The sequence below is a fragment of the Acomys minous genome (assembly GCF_964271855.1).
Source record: "Acomys minous genome assembly, chromosome: 9".
Lineage (NCBI taxonomy): Eukaryota > Metazoa > Chordata > Mammalia > Rodentia > Muridae > Acomys > Acomys minous.
In genome coordinates, this window is record NC_140490.1 from 87,089,930 (window position 1) to 87,117,660 (window position 27,731).

Below are 27,731 nucleotides of genomic sequence, written 5' to 3' on the forward strand. Positions count from 1 at the left end.
AAAAGAGTCAATTGCCTTTAAACACACGTTGACAGAGGGCTTACTCCAAACCTGGGCTAAGAAACCCTCAAAGATCTACAAGTGCAATTTATTCATCTTTGCATGCGTGGCATTGCTGGCCATACCAGACGCCTTCACAAGCGTTTGTTAGGTATGCTTCCTTGAAGATGCTCTTTTGGTAACAGAAATTGTTGTATGTCCACAAATTTGTCTTGCTCAGCTGCTTAACTAGCGGGGCTGGGAACTCTGAACTATCTGTCCTCTAGAACCTGATCCAGATTCAAAGGCTGCTGGGAGCTGCTCAAAAACATTGTCAAGCGTGTTTTCAATCGTAGCAGTTGGGAGGATCTCTCAGAGTTCGAGGCCAGGCTGGCTACACGTGAGTCCCAGGCTCACAAAGGTTAAATAGCAAGACTTTACCTTTAAAACAAAACAAAACCGAGAAGGGTAGTTTAGCTATATTTCAGTTAAAAACAAAAACAAAAACAAAAACAAAAACAAAAAAAAAACGGTTTGATTTAGCTGCAGCCCATGGAAGGCATTATAACGAGAGGAAGAGGACTTGAGCGACTAGTTTTGAGCCTCAGCGCCCGCCGTCTCCCTTCCGGAGGGGGGGGGGGACGGGGAGGAGCCAGCCGGTCGCGCCTGCGCCCTGAGAGGCGGCGCCGTGAGAAGCTGGTGGACAGCGCGGCGGTTTCTCTTCCTAAGTCGTATAGCGCGGAGCTCTCACCGCTTTTGCCGCCACCATGAGTCGCAGCTACAACGATGAGCTGCAGTTCTTGGACAAGATCAATAAAAACTGCTGGAGGATCAAAAAGGGCTTTGTGCCCAACATGCAGGTGAGTGGGGACAGGCAGCGGCCTCCGGGGCTGCAGGCCGCGCTAAACGCCGGGAACCGGCCGTCTCGGTCCACGGCTAGCCCGGTCGGCCCCTGCAGGCTTCCGCCTCTCCCTCCCTCCCCAGCTCGGGCCCCATGGTCCCCGCGCGACAGGTCCACACACGCGGGGACAGGCGCGGCGGGCCGGCTCACGCGTGATTGGCTCACGCACCGCGAAGGCACGTTTTTGTTTCTGATCTTCCCGAGATTTTCCCAAGCTGGCACTGCTAGCCTGGAAGGAGCTCCGTTCCTCTTGAGTCATGGCAGTTATGTGGATAACGTTTAGCTGATGGGATTCCCCAAACTTAATTGGCTTCTCAGGTAGCGACAAGCGGCAAGATCTAGGCAGTTAATATGCTCTTCGCGAAGGACCCCCCCTTCCCCACCCCCCACCCCGAAGATCAGTTGGTGACCCGGCTGTACCCATCTAGGAAGACAGCACTGATTTAATGCCCAGCCCACTTCTTTTTCTCTACTTGGGTGATGTGTTTCAACTGAACACTTGGGAGCCGGAGACCAGGGCCTGAAACCCCAGACCTGCTTGTTTCCATGGTCGTTTGCGCTCATGGGTTTCACTAAAGTAGTGGATGAAAACACTTGTGAGGTTTTGGCACACGTGTTAAGTGACTCAACCCCTCAAGTGCCATGAGAATGCAATATAGGTTTGCAGTCTCCGTTAAAAAAAAGTTCCCAATAGGCCTTTCTTGGTGACTCGGGCCTGTATCCCTGGAGGCCGAAGATGGAAGATCCTAATACTGCAATGTTAAGAGGACAGTCTGGGATATGTAGGAGGCCAGCCAGAGCTACTTTAAGTAAGACCCTGTCTGAAAACCACAGAATTTCCTTTTAGCAGTTCCTTTACACCACTTTGCAAGCTGAGGAGAAAAAGGCCACAGCAATAAAAGCAACGTTACTTTGTGTTTGTTTTGTGGAAGAAACTGAGTAGTTTCTTAGTAGATTCGCTTGCCAATTTTTTTTTAATTGACACATGAAAATTGTACATTATTTAGGACACCCTTTGTTTTGTTTTTTAATACTGTGTGACTTGCATAATAGCAAACTCACGGTAGACATACCTCAGAAAATTGTGAGCAGGTTTTTTTTTCCCCGATTTGGAGATTGTTGCTTAGATGTTACTGGTTGAACATTCCTAATTTAAACCCAGATGTGAAATGTCCTAAAAATCTTTGTAGTTTATGATTGGAAGGTTTTCGCTTATGAAAGGTAGTGTGGCTTCATGGAGGGTCAGGCAGTGTAGACACTACGTACAGTACACACGTTCTCCCCAGTAGGCCTGTACTAGATGAACTTGGGTTGAGACAATGTTTTTCTGCTTTTCTGTTGCTATCAGGTTGAAGGAGTGTTTTATGTGAACGATGCTCTGGAAAAACTAATGTTTGAGGAATTAAGGAATGCCTGTCGGGGTGGTGGTAAGTACGGAAGAGATTCTCATGTGGGACATGTAGAGCCTTCTCTGTTCGTTCACAGGATAGAGAAGAACTCAGCCGGTGTCAAATACGTTCAAGGAGTGATCACAGCTTGGATCAAAGCACCTGTTTGTTTGTGATCATGGCTTGGCACATGGCTGCTGTGTAAAAGGATTTGGATGTCCAGGCTAGTTCGTTCTCAGAAAACCTCACAAAGTAATGGCCAGTGCTACGGTTTATCCTTCACCTACTGTGTGCCAGGCACGACATCAGATGCTTTATATTGATTGTCCATGATATGTTTGTAATAACTAAAAAGGAAGGTGTTATATCTTTTGCAGAACTCCAAAATGCAGTGAGTTTAAGCGATTTTTAACTTGTCACAACTTCATGGTGACAGAGCCAGAATTCAAATCTCAACCTGATTTTCAAAACTAGTGCTTTTTTCTTTGGGGGTGGGTGTTGCTTTTCGGATACATTTATTAATGTCACATTGTAAATGGCACTTAGATAAGTCTACAGCCATGTTCCATGTCTCCATCCAACATGATTCGTCTTGAACGGAATCAAAATGGTTAATGGTGGCCATGGGCCAGAGCCAGGCCAGAGCCTTTCAAACCTTTACTTCTTTTATCAGCACTCCTGATTTTATAAAGGATGAAGGTCATTAACCCCATTTTTACCTCAAATTCCTGGTAAACCTGGGCATAGGAGGGTTTCATGGAGACCCAGACATTCTTAACAAGGTTTTGAGGCACCTCAGCAGGACCACGGGCGCAGGCCACACCAGCTTCCACAACAGACTGTGCAAAAGCAAAACCAGCACTTGTACCTGGTGCACTAGCTTTTGTGAACGTCAGAACTGCCGCCTGTCTCACATGGCTGAAGCGTGGGCCAGAGCGAAAGCTGAAGTGCTATGACATGATTCTCTAAAGTGATGCTGAAAGGAAACCATCTTCCAGCCCTTTCCACTCTTTAGATCAGCAGTTTACATCCCTTCCTCCCTCGCTTGAATATGCCCACTTGTCTTAAGTGGCGCTGCTAGAGGCTTGCTCTGGCTCAGTGAGTGGGGTGCCAGCTGTACAAACATGCAGACCTGAGTTGGCATCGCTAGCACCCACAGCGAAGCCAGGCGCAAGAGGCCTCTGTAATCTCACCACTTGGTGGGGAAGGGAGGCCAGGCAGATCTCCAGAGCTTGCAGGTCAGTCAGTCTAACCAATAGTTGAGGTCCAGATTCAGGGAGGGACCCTGTCTCAAAAAATAAGGTGGAGCTAGCGAGAGGACTCGTTGGACAAAGTACTTGTTACACAAGCCTCATGACCTGGGTTTAGTTCCTAGGACCCATGTAAAGACAGGGCTCTACAAAGCTGCCCTCTGACCTCCCTGTGCATGTACACACATCATACAGTGAGTGGATAAAAAATTTTAAATGACGTGGAAAGGCCCAAGGGAAACATTTTTTTTTTTTTTTTTTTTTTTTTTTTTTTTTTTTTTTGGTTTTTCGAGACAGGGTTTCTCTGTATAACCTTGGCTGTCCTGGACTCACTTTGTAGTCCAGGCTGGCCTCGAACTCACAGAGATCCGCCTGCCTCTGCCTCCCGAGTGCTGGGATTAAAGACGTGCGCCACCACGCCCGGCTCCAAGGGAAACACTTAATGTTGACCTGTGGCCTCCTCATACATTTGAGTATACATTTAAAAAAAAAAAATAGAAAACAAAAGGAACTGTAAGCAGTTGAGAAGCTGTACTTGTCCTCCATCTGTCCTGACTCTCAAGCTATTGTTTGTTTCCCTGCTCTTCCCCATTGTCCTCCTTTGTCACTTAGATTAGCATTACTGCTGATTTGGTGCCTTTTTTTTTGTTTTTTGTTTTTGTTTGTTTGTTTTTGTTTTGAAAGTCTTGATCCCCTGAAACTGGAGATCCAGATGGTTAGAGATGGTTGTGAGCTGCCACGTGGGTGCTGAGACTTGAACCTGGATCCTCTGCAAAAGCAGCCAGTACTCTTAACCATTGAGCAGTCTCTCCCAGCCCACTATTAGTAGTTTTAATATCCAGTGTGTTTTTGAGAGAGTACATTTATGCTGGCAACACAGAGGTTAATAGTTAGTGTTTCCTGTCCCTGCTGCACTTGTAAGCCAGCTTCTTGTGTGCACAGAACGCTGGCACGCGTGCCTGCTTGTCCTGTCCTTCCTGTGAATGTACTTTCTTCTTGAGTTCCTTCCCCGCTTTCCACTGTCCTTCTCAACTCTGTAACTATGACCACTGCCCCATCATGTATGTAACTAATGGGGGAAAATCAAACGTGTCATCTTTCTAAGACTTACTTTGTTTTCAGGTGTTGGTGGCTTCCTGCCAGCCATGAAGCAGATTGGCAATGTGGCAGCGCTGCCTGGCATTGTTCACGTGAGTAAGAACCATAGCCATTTATATTGGCCAAAGGTTGTGGAACGAATGAAGGGCTCCACTCAGTATACACTGGTGTCATTTAGACTGTGACCTTTGACCACAGCAGCAACCCCTAGAGCTAAGAACTGACTCTGGATGGATGGCCTCTTGGTCTCTGGAATCTAAGCATTTGTGAACCTTTGGAGCAGTTTATATGGAGATATTTAAATCTTGCCATTGTGCGTCATTATTCCTCCACCAGTGCACCGTTCTAGGACTTACTGTGTCTCTGTCTAAGAGTACTTGAAGAAAAAAAGAGAGAGTACGTAGAACTGAACAGAGCAGGAGAGGACCGCCTAGCCAGCTGTCTTGCACTATTGGAGCAATAACAGTAGATGGGTGGGGCTGGATGCTGTAAAAGGGCCTCCACTAGCTTAGCATCAAATTTCACCTTCAGAGTTGAGAGTGGGACCATTACCAGACTTTCATGAGGCCTCTAATGCTAGTTACAGTGCTGTGCACTTGGGGGTGGGGGTGATGAAATGATGTGGCTGGTATGTTTAAGAACCCACATTTCAAGCCTGGTGCAGTGGTGCACACCTGTAATTCCAGCACTCAGGGAGGCAGAGGCAGGCAGATCTCTGGGTTTCAGTCCGGCCTGGTCTTCAAAGCAAGTCCAGGACAGCCAAGGCTACACAGAGAAACCTTGTCTCTAAAGAAACCAAAAAGGAAGAAGAAAAACAAAACAAAACAAAACCCCTCTATTTCTAGTTGTCTCCGTGTCCCCACCATATTTGACTTCTTTCCCATTTGGCATAGCACCCCTCACTCACCCCCAGATGGATAGAATATGCTGTCTTAATGTTATCAGATTTCATTTGTGAAGTTCCTTGTGACCCGTATAAACCCTGGTACAACCATGGTTTGCCAGTGTCTTAAGATGATTTCAAAAAGTAACAGCACCGTGTACTTAGTGTGTGGTTCTCCTGTGGCCTGTTTCTCTGAGTCTTTTCTGTTGGTGGTCAGACTTCATGAAAAGATGTCCTTGGCTGTACTCAGCTTTGTGACTAGGAGGCCGCAGATGAATGGCCACCAGCAGATTAGTCAAGGGCAGGCAGCCAGGCGGAGAGTGGAACAGCTGTGCCTCATGTCTCATTCTCTTCCAGCGGTCTATTGGGCTTCCTGATGTGCATTCGGGCTATGGGTTTGCCATAGGGAACATGGCTGCCTTTGATATGAATGACCCTGAAGCAGTGGTGTCCCCAGGTAAGGCCCCTGTCCCCTTGCGTGGCTTCTTTCTCTTGTGTGGCCTTTCTGAGATAGTAGCTTTGTGTGCATTTCTCAGTCTCATATTCTGTGATATCTTTTTTTTTTCTACATTAAAGTTGGTTATGGATAGTTGGGCTATTAAAATACCTGTCAAGCCACTTACTGAAAACTTTGGGGACTTTATCAGAGGCCAAGTAATATTAGATGTTCACTACAAAAGAAATACTTCTCTAACAAATTTCTCTTGGTGACTCAGTTACTGCATAGGTAAATGTGTCTGATGTCACCATAGAGCGTTATTGGGAGGAGTGAATGAATTCAGTTAGATGCAGCATTTCCTCATACCATCTTTTGTTAAACACAGTACTTTTCATTAACTTTTAGGTTAATGTGTAAGAGTGCTGGCTTCATCGTGTGCTTACAGCCATTCTCCATTGTTTTCGTCCACTCCCCTTCCCAGCTGCCCTCCGTCACCCCTCCAGCTGCTTCCCTTTCTCCCACAGGTTAGGCTACTCATCCCTCAGCCTGCTTCCCTACTGTGTGTGTCCTGTTTCCCACCTCCCTTTAAAATCTCTTCTTCCTCTCATGATGCCCTGGCTAGCCTCATAACCCACAGATACCTGTGTAATACTCTGGTATACATCATTTTAAATTTAGATTTCACATATGAAAAAAAAACATTTGGTATTTGTCTTTCTGAGTCTGGCTTATTCCACTTAACAGTAATGTCCACTTGCATCCATTTTCTTGCAAATATTTTTTATGGCTGAATAAAATTATTGTACATTTACTATACTTTTTTGTATATGTGGGTCTGTTGATGGCCATCTAGGCTATTCCACTTCTGGCTGCTGTGACTAGTACAGCTATAGCTGTGGAGGCGCAAGTGTCTCTGGGTACATTCATCTGCAGTCTTTCAGGTGCAAACCCAGGAGTGCTGGAGTTGGGTCATACTGGGGTTCTGTTTTCAGGCACTTCCATACTGTCTTCTATAGTGGTGACATGGAATATTCTATTCTATGATATAAACACAAGTTTATATTATATTCTCGCCTGTGGTGAATAAAGTGGCTCTTTCCTCACACTGTCACCAGCATTTGTTGTTGTTTCCTTGATGGTAGCCATTTTAGTAGGTAAGGTGCAATCTCACCATTATCTGGGCAGAGTACTTGCTGCACAAACGTAAGGACAGAAGTTCACATCTCCAGCACCAGTGAATGCACACCAGTGTTTATACCACAAACAAGAGGATGTTGAGAAAAGGACATGCATACTGTTAGGAACACTGGATTGATGAAACCATTAGAGAGTATAGTTCATGGAAATTCTTGAAAAAAATAAAACTTCAATGATTCAGTCAGGCCTTTCCTGGGTATATAAACAAACTGAAATCATTATTCAAAATGGTATCTTCATTTGTGTGTTTACTGTAGCATTAGTTCACAAGAAACAACCCAAATGTTGGTTGAGAGATGATTAAATAGAGGCAGTGAGAGTGGAATATTATTCAGCGTGAAGAAAGGAGATCCTGCCTGGTTGGGACAGCATGGCTGAACCCATGAGCAAAATAATCTACACAAGGGAGGACACATTCCACGCACTGCTCACATGGAGGGAATAGCAGCTGCTAGAGTAGAGAGAGGGTGGAGATGCTGATTTGGAAGAGGATGGCCAAAGGACTCAGATTACAGCGTGAGATGAACTATAGTCCTGGGTGCTAATGTGCATTATGCTGGATACAGAAACAGGAACACGCTGTGCTGAGATCTGCTAAGACATCAGGTCTTGAGCTCTCTCCTCAGGGAAAAGGGGAGTGGTTGTGTGAGTGGTGGGATGTTAACCAGCTTAACTGTGGTCGTCATCTCATGGTGTGCACACAGACACTTCATATACAAGTTGTTCCTTGTTAGTCATATCAGTAAAGCTGAGAGACGTTGTTTTTCAGAAATACATAGGTCTATTGTTAATCTCATTTTTGGATGTAAACATACTATAGCCTTATATGCACAAATTAGGAAAGAAAGAGGCCTGAAATATCTTCTCTTTTTAAAAAATCGTATTTAATGTATATGGGTGTTTTGCCTGCCTGTATGTCTGTACACCGTGTGTGTGTTAGTTACCTGGGAAGGCCGAAGAGGGCATAACAGATCCTTCACGACAGGGAGGTTGTGAGCTACCTTGTGGGTGTTGAGAATCAAGCCAGGGTCCTCTAGAAGAACAGCCAGTGTCTTAACCACTGAGCCATCTTTTCAGCCTTCTGAAATATTTTTCAAAGTTGGAGAAAGGACAATAATTTAGACTAGTGAAAGGCAAAAAAAAAGGAAATCATTAGGGGGAAAAATGACTAACAGAATTCATCAGTGCTTGCCTGATGTGAGGAAGATACAGGGAGGCATGGTACTCCTTTCCATGTGTCTGCCATATTCCCCACTGTTGGGGAACTACCTTAGTGCCTGTGCTGCTTGTATGATTTCAATGTTGATAGACTTGACTCAGCAGAGAGCCACTTTGAAGGCTACATTACAACATGCTTGTCTTTGAAACACAGTATCCTTTTAGCTCTATATTAATAGCAAAGAACTTCAAGTAATGCTCTGACTGTCTCATCTTGCTAATCTTTGACTTACTGTCCATATGTTGCAGGTGGTGTCGGATTTGACATTAACTGTGGTGTCCGCTTGCTAAGAACCAATTTAGATGAGAGTGATGTGCAGCCTGTGAAAGAACAACTTGCCCAAGCTATGTTTGACCACATTCCCGTCGGGGTGGGATCAAAAGGCGTCATCCCAATGAATGCCAAGTAAGCACACAGTTGTGGTAAATGCGAAGGGAGGGGGAGACCACATGATGCAGCTTTGTTTCCAGTTTAGATGTTTGCTCAGTCACGTCTTAGCAAGTGCAGGGTAGTTGCTTCTTAAAACGTCTGTCCCAATCCTTATTCATTAGAACAGTCCTTGAGCTAGACCTGGTGGAATACACCTGTAGTCCTGGCCTTTCGAGAGGCTGACATGGTAGGATCATTTTAGCCCAGGCGTTCAAAGCAACATGTAAGACTTAAGAAAAAGCGTGCAGCTAGAAAGATGATCAATGGAGTCGTTAAGATACTGGCTGCTCTTTCAGAGGTCCAGCCCACAGCCATCTGTAACCCCGTTCTGACCTCTGTGGGTGCTACATGTACATGGTGCACAGATAAATTTTCAGGCAAAACTCCCATATACATAAAAATTACTTAATTAAAAATTAAGAAAAATGCCACCCTTGATATAGAATATTTTTAGGATAATAACACTTCCTAAGCATAAGGCCCTGTGCCTGATATGTCATCCAGATAATGACCACTGCTTAAGAAAGCAAAGTGAAAGAATAAATAGTAAATTAAGCTTGTTAAGTTGGGGATCAGACCAAAGATTGCCCTTCAGACAGGCTATGTTCTGAGCACCACTTAATGGACCCATTCATCTGCAGTCTTCCTCTTGACTGCTGGTACTGAGCATGTGCTTTATCTAACTAAGTAGGGCAATAGCACAAGGCCACAGTGCTACTGTCTATTGGGCACCTGTTACAGTGCTGCATTGCTCATACACACTGTGCACCTTACACTTGGCAGGCCTCACTGCCCTCCCACTCTCTGTGTACTGTGTAGCTAGGCTGTCCTGAAACACATGGTTCCCATGCCTCAGCCTCCCAAACACTAAGATTGTGTGTGTATACCACAATGCCTGGATTGAATTATGTGCTTATCAAGTATAAGTCAAAGATGTTCCTTTGACAATTTCTACAGAACTTTGCATTTTAAGTTTATATGCATATATTAATGCAGAAATGCTGTTAAGGCACAAAATTAAATGCTCAGAGAGGATGCCTTCATTGTTACATTAACGATGCTTGACCTGAAGCAACTTGACAAATATTTCAGGTAGAAATTTTATCTTAATTCAGCTGCTCGTTAAGGATTGTCATCTAGGGAAGTGGAAACGGGAGTATTAAAAACTGTAGTCTCTTCTGGCTGTGTTTGAGGATCCTGGACCTTGGGTGAAGGTGAAGGCACCCTCTCTCTGAGCATTTAATTTTGTGCCTTTCAGCTTTAGAGTGCAGGTTCAGTAAAGCTATACAGTGTTTTGGTGAAAATAAACCTTAAAATGGAACCTGTGTTACTTAAGGAAATTCAGATATCTTCATTATTTGGCTAATTTTTTTATAAATTATTGATAAAGATATAATAAAATAGAGGTAGATGGTAGTATCTAATTAAGATTACAGCTTTTATTTGGCTATTTAGGCAGATGTAATATAAAAGAAAGTAATAACAATTGAAAAATACATCACAGGGGCTGGTGGTAAGCTCAGTTGGTAGAACACTTATGTAGTGTGCACAGAAACTGAGCATGGTAGTACCTGTTGTGTTCACACCTGGGGGAGAGAGGCAGGAGTGCCTGAAGTTGAGATCATCCCTGGCCACAGTGAGTTCAAGGCCAGCCTGAACTACACGAGAACCTGCTTTGTTCTGTCTGTATGTTAAGTACAGTAGACTATGTAAATGCCAAGTGGAACTGTAATCATACGCATTGGTGTTTAGCTGCATGTATGTCCATGTGAGGGTGTCAGATCTGGAGTTACAGAGCTGTGAGCTGCCATGTGGGTGCTGGGAATTGAACCCTGGTCCTCTGGAAGAGCAGTCAATATTCTTAACCACTGAGCCATCTCTCCAACCCCACTATCACCATTTTAAATGATGACCATTTATTTGACTACTTTCCTTAGAAAGAAGGAAAGAAAGAAAAGCTAGGGAGCGTAGTAATTGTCCCATATTCCTGTGCTCTTTGAGATGAGTCTCTTCCTAAGTTTTATTATCCTTTGCTGTGAAATGACTTGCATTTCCTGCTCACCCCCAGAGACTTAGAGGAAGCACTGGAGATGGGTGTGGACTGGTCCCTGAGAGAAGGCTACGCCTGGGCTGAAGACAAGGAGCACTGTGAGGAGTATGGAAGGATGCTGCAAGCTGACCCCAATAAGGTCTCACCCAGGGCCAAAAAAAGGGGCCTTCCTCAGGTAACTCACTTTGCAGGGTCAGTGTGCTAATTTAGCTTTTATCAAGGGAAGAAATCTATACCTTCTGTTTAACAAAAAGTAGATTCTTGGAGATATTTATTTTAAAAGTACATCAAAAAGAACACAAAAATGTTTGCTTATATAAAAAATGTTTGCTTATGAATTATTTTTCTGAAAAAGTATGCAGAGCTTTCAAATACTCATAAAAGATTCTGAGTTATAAGTGAATAAGAGAAAAGTGGGATGCCATTATGAGGTTTACAAAGTAAGACATATTTTAGATTTCTTTAAAAATTGAAAAGAATGGAGGGCAGTGAGAATGACTTGGTGGATGGAGGCACAGCCTCAGAACCTGAGCTCCATCTCCACAACCCCCGTAAATGTGGACAGAGAGAACTAACTCCAAAATGCTGTCTCCTGGCCTCTGCCCGAATGCTGCGGTGCACGTGCCCACACACACCGTGCACACAACAGTAGTAATAAAACAGTCTCTTTGATTTGGTGAGTGTTTCCTGGTACCTAACATGAAAAGTAATGTGTCTAGTCATTTCACCCTGGGGCTTATCTGACAGCCAGCGTTCTTCCTAGAACTTGGCCCTTGGGATTTTGGCTTCTGTGAGTTCTTAGAGCTTGTGGTATTCTAGTCCTCCAGAAACATGTAGTAATAAGACTTTGTAAGGCTTAGAATTTTTTTGTTACATGAGTCACTTTGTATGGTTATTTTGTTATTGGTTTGGTGTTGCCTATTTGCTTTTTAAATGTATGTTTGTTTGTTTTTTGACTAGGATGGAATGTGTTTAATCAGACATTCTTATACTTACAGTTGGGGACCCTGGGAGCAGGAAACCACTATGCAGAAATCCAGGTTGTAGATGAGATTTTCAATGAGTATGCTGCTAAGAAAATGGGCATCGACCATAAGGGGCAGGTGTGTGTGATGATCCACAGTGGAAGCAGAGGCTTGGGCCACCAAGTAGCTACAGGTATATTCTAGACCTAATTTTTCACTTGGAACTAAATACGTGTTTTGTGGGGAACAAGACAAGAGAGTTAATTGAGCCACAGAAATACATTGCATGTGTTTTTAACTTGTTCTCTTCATTGTGACCCTGAACAAACTAATAATCATCAGACCTTTCTCATCTGGAAAAAATGGGTATTATTTCTTCATCTGGTATTGTCATGGAAGGTTAGTAAAATAACGTATCCGATGCATGTAACTGTGTGGCACTCAGGAAGCACTTGCTAATGCTAGCTGTGTTTAGTACTGCATTCTCTGTCTGGGGTTAGTGCTAGCTGTCTGGATAGTACATAGACTGTGGAGTTAAGTAGATGCTCACTCAGCAAGCTTAGGGATTTTGGTGGATTGGGTTCTAAAATAGGTACTTGATCTCACTCTATGATGGATGTGATCATGCTCATCAAGAAAAAGAAGGGGATTGGAAAGATAGCTAAGTGTAAGGCGAGCCAGGGGATCTAAGACCAACCTTTCAACCCCAAGAATAAATGCTGGGCATGGTGGTGCACAGTTATAATCAGTGTTAGGAGGCAGAGACTGGCAAATGCATGCAACTCTTGGGCCAACCAGCCTAGCCTGATTGTCAGGCTCCAGGCCACTGAGAGACCCTGTCTCAATAAAGACACCCAAGGAACAATACTCAATGGTGACTACTGGCATCTGCATGAACACTCATCCAAATTACACCACCAAAGATAAAGAGTAGTAGTTGATAAAATATTATAAGAAAGGGAATATAAATATAATGTGTTTAAAAAATATTCCAAAGATCTTCATAGACAAAATCAAGCTAGGCCTTGGGATATGAATAATAACAAATAGAGGACATTCATGGCAAACAGGCAGCAAGGACTAGGGAAATAAGTGTCTGGATGACTTACAGGGATTAGTAAATGTATGAGGTAGTATATATAAGCACATAATTCATGTTCCAGTTCAGCCTTGCGATTGTATTTTATCCTATAAGACTCACTCATTTGTGCCAGCCTGACCCATTAGTTTAATCTAGCAGTTATATGAAGCATTGACTGTGGCTTTAATATTGAATAATTATCCACATTTAATATTAAGGCACCAAACAATATGTTCAAGACATGTTGTTCCACACACTGTGGTATCCTAATTCAAAACCCTGAGCAGAAGAATCAGAGATCCAAAGTGGCCTGAACAATGTAATTAGTTCGAAAACTAGTGGGTTACAAAGTGAGACCATATCTTTTTTTTTTATCTATTTAAAAACCATGATGATAACAATTTTTACGCTATTCTCATTCATTAACATGTAAGGGAGTAGCTAAAGCCGTGTTGCTCTTGTACATATTCCATTTCAGTTTTCTAGAGGCAAATGCTGTCTGTGTGTCTCACATACCTATATCGCCATACTCAGAAGTTTCTCAATAAATATCTTTTTATAAAAATTAATTTAAAGGCATCATCTATATGTATGTATATGTGCCTTCTTGCCTGTATGTGCCCATGGAAGCCAGAACAAGGTTCAGATGCTCTAGAACTGCAGTTAACAGACAGTTGTGAGCCACCGTCTGGGTGCTGGGAACTGAACACTGGTCTTCTGCAAGAGCATCTGGTATTCTTAACTGCTGAGCCATCTTTCCAGCTCCACATACATCCTGTCTGACCAAATGGATGAACTCAGAAGCAAAGTTAGGGTTTTGTTTCTAATTTGAATGTTCACTGTCTCTCTACAGTAAATCTGAATGGTTTATTTAAGAGACGCATACCTGATTTGACCTTTGGCTCTGTTGCAGATGCACTGGTAGCTATGGAAAAGGCCATGAAGCGAGACAAGATTATAGTCAATGACAGGCAGTTGGCATGTGCTCGGATCGCATCCCCAGAGGGGCAAGACTACTTAAAGGGAATGGCTGCGGCTGGGAACTACGCCTGGGTTAACCGCTCCTCTATGACCTTCTTAACCCGTCAGGTAAAGTAAAATTGCTCTCTTGAGTTAGTTGGGAAGTTAAGCATATTTGGTTTTGGAAATGTGTGTTCTGGATGCTAGCTAGGGAAGTGTCTTAAGGTCTTGGGCAGGAGAATAGCGCCAGAATGACCCACAGATTTGCCTGGAGCCTCAGCAAGAGTGGAAATGCCATTCTCTGTGATTGAGAAGGGTGGGGAAGAATAAGTGTCTCTGCAGAACAAGATCCAGAGCTGCAAAGCAGCCTCTGCCTAATGTAGAGTTTGTAACAAGCAGTGTGGGTCTAACAGGCAGTTTCTGTGCTTCCTTCTTGTGAAGACCAGTGAGTGCTGTTGTAGACCTCTCAAGTCCCCCACTCACTTCAGGAGTTGACCAGCTGAAAGCAGGAAATGGTTTCTCAAGAGCTAGACTGCTTGTAACGGAGCTCTCCCCCTAGGCATTTGCCAAAGTCTTCAACACAACCCCTGACGACCTGGACCTGCATGTGATTTACGATGTTTCTCACAATATCGCCAAAGTGGAGCAGCACGTGGTAGACGGGAAGGAGCGGACGCTGCTGGTGCACAGGAAGGGGTCCACCCGCGCTTTCCCTCCTCACCACCCGCTCATTGCTGTTGATTACCAGGTATGGAAGCCTGCATCTCTGTTTGAGGTCACGATCTAGAGAGTTGTAGATGGAGGTTCAGTTAAGCTGTCACTTACGACAACAGTGGTTCCCAGTCTGCACCAGTTATTTATCTTAGTGCTCTATTAGGTATGTTTCACTCCCCTGAGCTGGATATGGCCTGGAAGGTATTGGAAGGCAGGACAAAGGTTAAACAACAGTGTTTCTTTCCCTTATTCTTTTTTTCCCCCTGTTTATTTATTTAGTTAATTATTCACTTGATATTCCAATCGAGGCCCCCTCCCTGCTCTCCTCCTGGTCCCACCCTCCCTCCATCTCCCCCACCCCTCAGGCAAGGGGAGCACCCCACACACACACCACTAACACACCCCAACACATCAAGTTGCATCAGGACTGGGCACAACCTCTTCCATGTTGGCCTGGCAAGGCAGCCCCACCATGGGGAAGTGATTGAGAAGCATGCATCAGACAGAGTTCATGACAGAGATAGCCCCTGCTCTCCTTACTAGGGGACCCACATGAAGACCAAACTGCCCATTGGGTACCTCTGTGTAGGAGGCCTAGGTCCAGTCCATGCATGGTCTTTAGTTGGTGCTGCAGTCTCTACAAGCCTCCCTGGGCCTAGGTTAGTTGACTTTTGGTCTTCTTGTACAGCTCTGTCCCCTCTGGGTCCTTCTGTCCTTCCCTCCACCCTTCCACACAGCTCCCTGCGCCCCGCCCAATGTTTGGCTTGAGTCTCAGCATATGCTTTGGTCCATTGCTGGGCGGGGCCCCTCAGAGGACAGCTTTACTAGTCTTTCCCTCACTCCTAGGTTTTGCAGACGAGGAAACAGAAGTCCAGAGAGGGCAGGTGCCTTGAATGCATGAAAATCCTAGATACTTCCCTCCAATTTGAGAGTTTTTTGTACTATATTCAGTCGGCTGTAGGCCCTTATATCTTCTTTTTCTTTCTTTTTCCAAGGAGCTAAAAAACCAAAGAAATGCCTCAATATAGTTGTAAGAGCCTGAGTTTAGAGATTTAGGTTTCTTCTACAATTCTATAACACAGGGAATTTCAGATGTTAAAAAGCATGTGCCTTTCTACAATTTAACATTTGGTTTTGTGTACCCGCAGCTCACTGGACAACCAGTGCTTATTGGTGGCACCATGGGGACCTGTAGTTATGTTCTGACTGGCACTGAGCAAGGCATGACTGAGACCTTTGGAACAACCTGTCATGGAGCGGTAAGGAAAATGAAAACTTTCTTAGATATCATCCCTTCTATTTAGCTGTTTTGCATTTTGACAGGTAAATACCTGATTAACTTCAGCAAAATTGAGGTTTGTTGTGCCATGACTACTTCTTGCAAGTTATTCCCCATAATACACTATTCAGTGCACTGACTGTAGGACTAGGTATCTCCTCATCAGCAAGTCCAGAAAATCCAAGCTGGACAGTTAGCAGTGTAGCTGTGTTTATTGCCACTGGCTAGTAAGTGGTATAACTAACTGATGTGCCACAGTGAGCTCAGGGCTCTTTTCATCAGCCCATTGGACCCACTCATTTGCTTGATTTCTTCTCTTCTCTTGGACAGTTCACCCCAGATTTGGGGGATATGAACTCTTTGCAAGTCAGAGCCTGTCTGTTTCCATGTGTTGCCCCCCATCTTGTTAGCCACCTTATCAGTGAACTGTCTATAGAGAGCCAGGTACTTGAGGTATTTTAGGCTTTGGGGGCTATACATTCTTTCTGCTACAGTTCAGCTATGCTATTATAGAGCGAGAGGAGCCATAGGGCTCTGCTGTGCTTCAGAAAAATTTTACTTCAAATACAAACTGTAGTTTGCCAACTCCTATTCTAAACTATCAAAGGGGAAATAAAAACCATCTAGATTACCTTGTCATAGAACAGATCTTTATAATATATCTTCAACCACTCTTCCCCTCGAATCCTTCTCATTTCCAGCTATTTGCCCTCCTAGTTCCCACCCAGGGAGTCTGAGCAGTGTGAGCTCCCTACAGCTCTAGAGGCACTGGCAGCATGCGGATGCAGTGCTCGTGGCTGGGTTGGGGAAGGGTGTTACCTGTATCTCGTAGTGGAGGCCACGAGGCTGCTGTGAATCACAGGGCAGCCCATGGCAGCTATCTAGTTCAAAATGTCACTGCTAAGGTAGAGAAACATTTAAATCACAAGCTGTGTATAATGAAAAATTAATATTTATATTGAAGTATAGTTATTGGTATTTAGAAGCATATAAAATAAATCTTTAGATATAAAATACTTTAGGTAGAAATTTATTTTCAAAGAGGGTGTGATGACACTTCTTAATAAAAGACACATGATAAGGTTATAATACCAAACCCTGGTTGGTATGTATGTGTGTGTCTGCGGTCCAGACTCCAACATGGGTTGTCCCGCATTTGTGTTTGTGTGTGTTCCAGAGTCCAACACTGGTTGTCTTCCTCTGTTGCTCTCCTCCTTATGTTGTGAGACAGGGTTTCTCACTGAACGTGGTGTACACTGATGGCTACACTGGCTAGCAAGCCCTTGGGACCCTCCTGTCTCTGCCTCCCCACTGCTGATCTAACAGGCTTGTACAGACGTTCCTCGCTTTTATGTGCGAGCCAAACTCAGGTTTCCTGCTTGTCCAGCAAGCATTTTATCTACTGAAGTATCTCCCTAGCACAGGTCATTTTGTTTGTTCTTAAACTTTTATACTTTATTCTTTTCCTTTGTGTATGTGGGTATTTAGAGGGTGGGGATGGGGTACGGTGCGGCGTGGCCTGCATATGGAAGTCAGAACAATTCTGGACAGTCAGGTCTCGCTTTCCATGGTATGGGTTTCAGAAATTAAACTTATTTAGGTTTTGGCAGCAAGTACTTTTACCCATCTCACTATCTCAGTGACCTGTCAGGTTGGTTTTTTTCTTTGTTTATATGGTTGTTTTTAGTATAAGATAAAAGAAAAATCAAGCTTCATACAGTGGTGTGTGCCCATAATCCTAGCTACCCAGGAGGCTGATGCAGGAGAAGTGCAGGCTCAGGGCCTGCCTGGACACTGTAAGCAACATAGCAAGACTTTGCTAGAAAGTGAGCAAATGTGGCAGGTGAGATCGTTCAGTGGGTAAGGCCTGTGCTGGAAGCCTGATGGTCCTAGTTCCAGCCTTGGAAGCCTTCTGTATATAATCCCAGCACTCCTACAGCAAGTGAGAGGCCAAGGCTACAGTCACCAGAAGCTTACACACCAGCTATCCTACAGTTGACAGCAGCAGCAGCAGAAACGAGGGAGCCTGCCTCAACCAGGGGGGAGGAGAGAGCACACTTCTGAAAGCATCTTCTGACATCCACACACATGCCATGGCTTTTGTACATATGTGTGCTCATGCTCACACACACTAACATTAAGAAGTAGAAATGAAACTTTTGCAGATGCCTCTGTCCCCTGTTGTCACTTGCTGTAGCCAATGGCGGGCCCTTGGGCTGTGTCTCCTTCAAGTTGTTTGCAGACAAAGTTCCAAAGACACCAGAAAACTTTTGTGCTCTGAATACTGTAGGGAAAGAATAATTCTTTCACAGAATTATTCCAGGATTCATGTGCCAGGGTGCTGACTTCACACACCATAATAGCACTGGTGGCAGGTCCATCTATGGGGAGGAATTTGAGGATGAGAACCTCATCCTGAAGCACACAGGTCCTGGCATCTTGTCCATGGCAAATGCTGGACCAAACACAAACGGTTCCCAGTTTGTTACCTGCTCTGCCAAGACTGAGTGGCTGGATGGCTGGAAGAAGGCATGAGCATCGTGGGAGCCATGGAGCGCTTTGGGTCCAGGAATGGCGAGACCAGCAGGAAGATCAGCATTTCCGACTGTGGACAACTCTAATTCTTTTGACTTGCGGGCAGCTTATCCATCAGACCATTCCTTCTGTAGCTCAGGAGAGCGCCCCCACCCCACCTGCTCACAGTACCCTGTAATCTGCTCTCAGTGAAGTTCTTTGGGCCGCATCTTTTCCTCATTCCCTTCCAAGTGTAGCCAGAATGCAGAGTTAAGTATGGTTATGAATAAAAAGTAAACAGGAAAACAAAAAAGAAGGGGAAATGAACGAGTACATAGTAGGGTGTGATGATGGTAAGACGTTAAATAAGGAGACATGTAATTCTAAAGGCTAAGTAATTACTAGAGTCAACAGTTTTAGTTCAAAATTCATAAACTGAACTTTACTCCTGTCCCTGGTGCTTTCTCATCCTAGGGCCGTGCACTGTCCCGAGCAAAATCACGTCGTAATTTAGATTTCCAAGATGTCTTAGACAAACTGGCAGATATGGGAATTGCAATTCGTGTTGCTTCACCCAAACTGGTTATGGAAGAGGTGAGTGAAATCCTGATATGTATTTAACATAAAGCCCCTTAAGACTTATGCCAGTGAGCAGAGATGGAGGTTCTCAGTGTTATTTACAGCAATGACTTGGGCTTCTCGATGGCTTTAGTTTGGGTGTTTGGGGTTGTTTTCATGGTTTCTGTTTTGAGAATACCATCCACTAATATAATGTGTTTTTACAATGCCCACTGCGCCTCCCCCTGCAGTTCCTCCTTACTCCACCCCCACCACTCCCACCCTGTAGCCCAGAGTAGCCTACTCTAGCCTACTCTACTCTAGCCTACTCTACTCTAGCCTACTCTACTCTACTCTAGCCTACTCTACTCTACTCTAGCCTACTCTACTCTACTCTAGCCTACTCTACTCTAGCCTACTCTACTCTAGCCTACTCTACTCTAGCCTACTCTACTCTAGCCTACTCTACTCTAGCCTACTCTACTCTACTCTAGCCTACTCTACTCTAGCCTACTCTACTCTAGCCTACTCTACTCTAGCCTACTCTACTCTACTCTAGCCTACTCTACTCTAGCCTACTCTACTCTAGCCTACTCTACTCTAGCCTACTCTACTCTACTCTAGCCTACTCTACTCTAGCCTACTCTACTCTAGCCTACTCTAGCCTACTCTACTCTAGCCTACTCTACTCTAGCCTACTCTACTCTACTCTAGCCTACCCTACTCTAGCCTACTCTACTCTACTCTAGCCTACTCTACTCTAGCCTACTCTACTCTACTCTAGCCTACTCTACTCTACTCTAGCCTACTCTACTCTACTCTAGCCTACCCTACTCTAGCCTACTCTACTCTAGCCTACTCTACTCTAGCCTACTCTACTCTAGCCTACTCTACTCTAGCCTACTCTACTCTAGCCTACTCTACTCTACTCTAGCCTACTCTACTCTAGCCTACTCTACTCTACTCTAGCCTACTCTACTCTAGCCTACTCTACTCTACTCTAGCCTACTCTACTCTAGCCTACTCTACTCTAGCCTACTCTACTCTAGCCTACTCTACTCTAGCCTACTCTACTCTACTCTAGCCTACTCTACTCTAGCCTACTCTACTCTACTCTAGCCTACTCTACTCTAGCCTACTCTACTCTACTCTAGCCTACTCTACTCTAGCCTACTCTACTCTAGCCTACTCTACTCTACTCTAGCCTACTCTACTCTACTCTAGCCTACTCTACTCTAGCCTACTCTACTCTACTCTAGCCTACTCTACTCTAGCCTACTCTACTCTAGCCTACTCTACTCTACTCTAGCCTACTCTACTCTACTCTAGCCTACTCTACTCTACTCTAGCCTACTCTACTCTACTCTAGCCTACTCTACTCTAGCCTACTCTACTCTAGCCTACTCTACTCTAGCCTACTCTACTCTACTCTAGCCTACTCTACTCTACTCTAGCCTACTCTACTCTACTCTAGCCTACTCTACTCTACTCTAGCCTACTCTACTCTAGCCTACTCTACTCTACTCTAGCCTACTCTACTCTAGCCTACTCTACTCTACTCTAGCCTACTCTACTCTAGCCTACTCTACTCTACTCTAGCCTACTCTACTCTAGCCTACTCTACTCTACTCTAGCCTACTCTACTCTAGCCTACTCTACTCTACTCTAGCCTACTCTACTCTAGCCTACTCTACTCTAGCCTACTCTACTCTAGCCTACTCTACTCTAGCCTACTCTACTCTAGCCTACTCTACTCTAGCCTACTCTACTCTAGCCTACTCTACTCTAGCCTACTCTACTCTAGCCTACTCTACTCTACTCTAGCCTACTCTACTCTAGCCTACTCTACTCTAGCCTACTCTACTCTACTCTAGCCTACTCTACTCTACTCTAGCCTACTCTACTCTACTCTAGCCTACTCTACTCTAGCCTACTCTACTCTACTCTAGCCTACTCTACTCTAGCCTACTCTACTCTACTCTAGCCTACTCTACTCTAGCCTACTCTACTCTAGCCTACTCTACTCTAGCCTACTCTACTCTACTCTAGCCTACTCTACTCTACTCTAGCCTACTCTACTCTAGCCTACTCTACTCTACTCTAGCCTACTCTACTCTAGCCTACTCTACTCTAGCCTACTCTACTCTAGCCTACTCTACTCTAGCCTACTCTACTCTAGCCTACTCTACTCTAGCCTACTCTACTCTAGCCTACTCTACTCTAGCCTACTCTACTCTAGCCTACTCTACTCTAGCCTACTCTACTCTAGCCTACTCTACTCTAGCCTACTCTACTCTAGCCTACTCTACTCTACTCTAGCCTACTCTACTCTAGCCTACTCTACTCTAGCCTACTCTACTCTAGCCTACTCTACTCTAGCCTACTCTACTCTACTCTAGCCTACTCTACTCTAGCCTACTCTACTCTACTCTAGCCTACTCTACTCTACTCTAGCCTACTCTACTCTAGCCTACTCTACTCTAGCCTACTCTACTCTAGCCTACTCTACTCTACTCTAGCCTACTCTACTCTACTCTAGCCTACTCTACTCTAGCCTACTCTACTCTACTCTAGCCTACTCTACTCTAGCCTACTCTACTCTACTCTAGCCTACTCTACTCTACTCTAGCCTACTCTACTCTAGCCTACTCTACTCTAGCCTACTCTACTCTACTCTAGCCTACTCTACTCTACTCTAGCCTACTCTACTCTAGCCTACTCTACTCTAGCCTACTCTACTCTACTCTAGCCTACTCTACTCTAGCCTACTCTACTCTACTCTAGCCTACTCTACTCTACTCTAGCCTACTCTACTCTAGCCTACTCTACTCTACTCTAGCCTACTCTACTCTAGCCTACTCTACTCTACTCTAGCCTACTCTACTCTACTCTAGCCTACTCTACTCTAGCCTACTCTACTCTAGCCTACTCTACTCTACTCTAGCCTACTCTACTCTAGCCTACTCTACTCTACTCTAGCCTACTCTACTCTAGCCTACTCTACTCTAGCCTACTCTACTCTACTCTAGCCTACTCTACTCTAGCCTACTCTACTCTACTCTAGCCTACTCTACTCTACTCTAGCCTACTCTACTCTAGCCTACTCTACTCTAGCCTACTCTACTCTAGCCTACTCTACTCTACTCTAGCCTACTCTACTCTAGCCTACTCTACTCTACTCTAGCCTACTCTACTCTAGCCTACTCTACTCTACTCTAGCCTACTCTACTCTAGCCTACTCTACTCTAGCCTACTCTACTCTACTCTAGCCTACTCTACTCTAGCCTACTCTACTCTACTCTAGCCTACTCTACTCTACTCTAGCCTACTCTACTCTAGCCTACTCTACTCTAGCCTACTCTACTCTAGCCTACTCTACTCTACTCTAGCCTACTCTACTCTAGCCTACTCTACTCTACTCTAGCCTACTCTACTCTAGCCTACTCTACTCTACTCTAGCCTACTCTACTCTAGCCTACTCTACTCTACTCTAGCCTACTCTACTCTACTCTAGCCTACTCTACTCTAGCCTACTCTACTCTAGCCTACTCTACTCTACTCTAGCCTACTCTACTCTACTCTAGCCTACTCTACTCTACTCTAGCCTACTCTACTCTAGCCTACTCTACTCTAGCTACTCTACTCTAGCTACTCTAGCCTACTCTGTGGCCTTAAGCTTGAACCAGTCCCCAGCCTCCAGTATGCAAGGATCACAGGCGTGAGCTACTACTCCTGGCTTCAACTGTGGTTTATCTCGCTTTGATTTTATATTGTCCTTTGTTTGGAGACTAATTGCAAGCTAAGTCTATAAAAATGAATTTTTACTGTTCATGTAGTTTCTGTCTACATTATAATGTTTAAAAGTAGGTTGTGAGGGCCAGCATGGTGACTGAGTTTAATCCTCGGATGCCATATGGTTGAATTTGTTCCTTCAAATTGTCTCCAACCACCACATGTGCACACACATGGGTGATAGAGTTTAACTGTTAAAATTATATATACATATTTTTTTTCTTTTTGGTTTTTTGAGGCATGGTTTCTCTGTGGAGTTTAACTGTTAAAAATATATATACATATTTTTTTTTTCTTTTTGGTTTTTTGAGGCACGGTTTCTCTGTGTAGCCCTGGCCATCCTATAACTCTCTGTAGATCAGGCTGACCTCAAACTCAGATATATGCCTTCCTCTGCCTCCTAAGAGCTGGGATTAAAGGCGTGTGCCTCCACCACCCAGAACTGTAAAAATTTAAACGTAATAAATAAAAGTAGTTTAAGATGATTGTAACCTTAATTTTTGCAGTTGTATGCTTACATTTCAGTTTGAAAATTTGAAAAAGAGACATGTTTAGAGACAATTTGTGTTTAATTCACAAAGAAGAAAAAATGTATTTAAATGATCTGCATGAACCGAAGCGAAAGCCAGTTAGCTACCCAGCCCCTCCCCTCTTGCAGAGCACTTACCACCATGCTTTCCTGATGGCTGTTTTGAAGCTAAAGTTGTTGAACTTTGTTTGTCCTTTTAAAGATGCAGCTCCTTATAAAGCTCTTGGTGTCACTCTCTACTCAGTGCTACCACATGAGTATCTCAGCTTCTGGTCATCGTTTATAAGCTTCCCCCTTTTTACTGCTGTAAATTAATTCTTGATAGGTATATTCATTCTTAAAGCTTTTGATGATTAAAAGTCTCAAGTAGAATACTGAGTCAAGGCCTTAATTGTTGTTGTTGTAACTTAAACTTTCTAAAGAATGATAATAAATTTGGGGAGGGGGGCTGGAGCCATGGCTCAGCGGTCAAGTAAGAGCACTTACTGTTCTTTCAGAGGACCTGGGTTCCGTTCCCAGCACTCACATGGTTTTTCATCTCCTTTTGTATCTTCAGTTTAACTATCTCTGCCTTCTTCTGGCCACTGCAGGCACCAAGCAGAGGACTAAAACATACAAAACAAAACATTCCTACACATAAAATAAAAGTAATAACTGATTAATTTTAAAGAAATGGAAAACACTTAAGAAAAAAGGCACCAGGATTCGTCCAGCCCAAGATGGCCCCTGCCAAGGCTGCTTCTCTGCCTTTCTTGCCTCATAGCTTCGTTCATTCCTGCAGCTCCTCATTAGACGCTTGCTCTTGGTGCCAAGGATGACACAGTGGACAAAACTAATGTAATCCCTTCCTATGGAGTTTAACAGACAGTAAAATCACTAATAATGGTGTAAATGCTATCTAAAGAGCAAACGGAAAGAAAGGGTGTAAGGAATGCCTGGGAGAGATGAGGTTTCACTAGGGTGGCCAGGAAAGGCTTTGGTGTGACACTCGAGTGTGGGCCACGAGGACATAGATGTAAAACTCCTGAGATGTACAGAAGAACCTGGGTTGAGCACAAGCAAGAAAAGGATGAAGTCAGACCTGGAGGGGCACCAGATCCTTTGAGCTGTGTACCCCTCCCCCACCCCTAGCTAGCTTCTGCTCTGCAGAAGGACTCTGGCTTTCCTCACAGTGAGTGGGAAGACAGTGGAGGAGTCTGAGTGAAGAATGGTATGATCTGACTAGTGTGGCTGCTGATGAGAAGAGAGAAACTGAGGAGGACAAAAGAAAGAGAGATGGGTTCCCTACTAGAGCTCAGTGTCTTTGAGATGAAAGTGAACTTCAGGGATGGTGTGTTTCCATTGGAAGCATCTGGCTGTGTAGGGGTAGCACGATGCTCGCACTGTCCTTAAAGTATAGCACAGTGGGAGGGATTTTTTTAAAGAGTGATTCACTAGCAGGGATGGTAGAGCATGTTGGTTGGTTAAGGGAATCTTGCCGTGGAGAGCAAGAAGGGGCAGGAGCCCAAAAGTGCGCTTGTAGAAGAGTTGTAGTCTCTGGTCATAACACGCTCTGGGCAGCAGCGTGCCGCGAGTGGGAGAGATATGCACAGCCATGGCCGTCGGCGCTGAGCGTGGAATGAAGGAGCTTGCGAAAGAAGAGTCTGCGCTGGGTAATGGCATCACTCAGGATCATTGCAAGAGAGCGAGTGACTCAGAAGCTAGACAGCTGTCTCCCGTGTCAGACTGGGACATGAGTCACATGTAGAAACTGAGGTGACAGCTTGGACGTGGTCTGATATGACTGCAAGGCTTAAAACTGGTAGTTCCTGGGGAGGGGGAGAAAGAGTAGAAATACCCATGAATATCAAGGGGGGCTCCGGTTCCATTTTAGGCCTAGTCACATGACCCAGTTTGAGAGAAAAAAAAATCTGCTTCAGAGAGTTGGAAGCAAAAGCTGCATTAGGGAAGATGTGGGGTCCATAGCAGCAGGGTGAAGGATGTGAACAAAGAGGAAGGGTTCACAGGGAGCCACAAGACGTGGTCCTAGAGGCCACAGTGGGAATGGTTCAGACATGGAGCTGCGGTAGAAGAGCACACAGCACAGTGAGGGCTGGGCAGCCTGCCCCCGTTTAGCAAGCAGGTCAGGAATTAGCAGTGGCTCTAAGACAGTAGGTATGTGTAGGGCAGGGAGTTTGTGTACATGCACAGCCGCACACTTGCAGTTGTTTAGATAGATGCAAAGCTGTTGTGAAGAGAAAGTTGCCAGTGCACATTCAGAAACTTGAATAGCTACTAAAATAGAGAAATCGTTTTGCTATATCACTACTATATCATTTGAAGCATTTCCTTTCAGGTAGATTGGTATTTACACTTGAAATGTGTTTACCACACTGTTTTTCTTTTTAATTAGTGTATGTAGTGTGTGTGTATGAGTGTGCCAAGGCATGTGTAAGGGCCAGAAGATAACTTAGTGGAGTCAGGTCTCTCCTACTTACATGGGCTCCAGGGGTCAAAGTCTGGTCACCAGCTTGCACATTCCCCACTGAGCCATCCAACTGGCTCCTCCTTCTAAATATACAAATAATATATGTTTCTGGAGAAATTAGAAAATGCAGAAGAAACTATAAGGCCAAGTATTTATCTCATATCCCTTACCAGCTCTGAGTTTGCTCACATTTTCAACCTTTGCTAATTTAATGGGAAAAATTGGCCCCTGAATATTTCTTATAATTTCAAGTGAAGCTTAATATTTTGAAGTCTTTCCTGTTGGTGGATTTTACAGTGTTCAATTCCTTCCCTGTAGGCTCCAGAGTCCTATAAGAATGTGACAGATGTCGTGAACACCTGCCATGATGCTGGGATCAGCAAGAAGGCCATTAAACTGCGACCAATTGCTGTTATTAAAGGATAGATCCAAGACTGTGAGAGTCTCTGAAGTGCTCATGGACTGAAACTCTTAAGACATCAGACTCAAACCCTGCCAGGATCCAACGTGGACAGCTGTAGCTGTGCATGCCACAGTGGCTGGTGGAGAGGCTGCTGTCGCAGGCTTGTTAAACAGCTTTTCAGGAGACATTATATCTCCATTTGGAGCAGGGCAAATGTGCCTCTTTTTCCTTTGTCCCACAGGTTTTTGCAAATATCTATTGGGGTGTGGGGTGGGATCAAGAAATTGCCCTACTCGGTCATACAAGTCTGTAGAGTGGACTTCTTTACACACTAAGCTTTGTCTGTAGCCCAGTAGGGATCATGAAAAATATTCTATTAAATATAGGTTTTGAATGCTTCCTTTCTTCTTACTATGTCAGTTTTGCCCACTCACCTGTGGACCTCTACACAAAGCAAGCTCTCAGATTCACTTCTCTCATGGAGACCACCAAGTACCTGAGGTGTTTTCATCAAAATACTAGTACATGTTAATCAAAAGGCATAGTCGGGTATGTTGAGGAGGACATATGGTGTGCAAAGAATAGGGGCCAAAGAGAAAATAACATTCCGTAGCCTGTCTGTCTTACCCTAAATACAGGGCAGAGTACAGGTAGTGTGGCGTCGGTTGGTGACTCACTAATGAGGCTGACCTAGTAATGCTTGCACAGGGATGGCAAAGAGCACCCATGGGATACCACACTTATAGTTTGTTTTGTTTTGTTTTTCGAGACAGTGTTTCTCTGTGTAGCCTTGGCTGTCCTAGACTCCCTTTATAGACCAGGCTGGCCTTGAACTCACAGAGATCCACCTGCCTCTACCTCCCAAATGCAGGGATTAAAAGTGTGTACCACCATGCCCAGCCACATATTTAACTGTTACTAAGACATTACATGATCACAGCTGGTGATATTGACAGTTGCTTTGTCTTGGAGACATCTTAAAGAAGCATTCCACTATGGCAAGGAAGGCAGCTGGAGGCAGCTGGTCACGTTGCACTTCATTTACAAAGCAGAGTTGAATTCTGGTACCCAGCTCGTGTTCTCCTTTGTATTCAGCCCCCAGAACCTGGAATGGGGCCATCTACATTGGGTCTTCCCATCTCACCCCAATCTAGAAACTCCCTCATGGATATACGCAAGAGGTGTCTCCTAGATAGTTCTAGAATCTATCAAGATGGCTATGCTAATGGTCACAGATGTGAAGGCTGTGCATTTTCAACCAGGCACTTTGGTGGATATACGTAGTTGGGAGGTCAAAGGTCAACTTGCAGAAGTCCATCTTCCTGTATGGGTTCTGGGGATCAAACTCAGGTTTTCAGGCTTGGCAGCAAGTGCCTCTACCCACTAAGCCATGTAGTAAGCCCTAGAGTCATTGATTGCTGCCTCTCTCACCTTCACCCAAGTCTTGCCAATCCTATTCCTGAGCATCGCTAGTCCTCCCCCTCTTCACTGCAATCCCTATCCCGTTCAGATACTTACCAGCTCTCAAAATATGCAGCCGCCTGCATCTTTTTTCCTCTGATAACTGAACTCCTGCTTCTCAGAACCCACACCCCTGTGCCCACTCTCAGCTTGTGTGGGTGAGCTAACCACATGC

At 44.5% G+C, this 27,731-nt stretch overlaps 1 protein-coding gene across 1 annotated transcript; it reads left to right on the forward strand.

Annotated features, from left to right (window-relative positions):
• Nucleotides 1-637: 637 nt before the first annotated feature.
• On the forward strand, nt 638-26,493 carry RTCB (RNA 2',3'-cyclic phosphate and 5'-OH ligase). Its single transcript, XM_084794094.1, has 12 exons — nt 638-839; nt 2,229-2,307; nt 4,641-4,708; nt 5,857-5,956; nt 8,603-8,759; nt 10,852-11,008; nt 11,832-11,991; nt 13,793-13,968; nt 14,399-14,587; nt 15,702-15,812; nt 18,821-18,940; nt 26,011-26,493. The coding sequence occupies exons 1-12, from the start codon at nt 747-749 to the stop codon at nt 26,116-26,118; spliced, it is 1,518 nt and encodes a 505-aa protein (XP_084650220.1). The 5' UTR covers nt 638-746; the 3' UTR covers nt 26,119-26,493.
• Nucleotides 26,494-27,731: the final 1,238 nt, after the last annotated feature.

What these genes read in the sequence shown, in the direction of transcription:
- RTCB (XM_084794094.1), top strand. Translation starts at nt 747, where the DNA reads ATGAGTCGCAGCTACAACGATGAGCTGCAGTTCTTGGACAAGATCAAT. An exon ending in TGAAGCAGTGGTGTCCCCAG is followed by an intron (nt 5,957 to 8,602) that starts GTAAGGCCCCTG and finishes CATATGTTGCAG; the next exon opens with GTGGTGTCGGATTTGACATT. An exon ending in CCAAACTGGTTATGGAAGAG is followed by an intron (nt 18,941 to 26,010) that starts GTGAGTGAAATC and finishes CCTTCCCTGTAG; the next exon opens with GCTCCAGAGTCCTATAAGAA.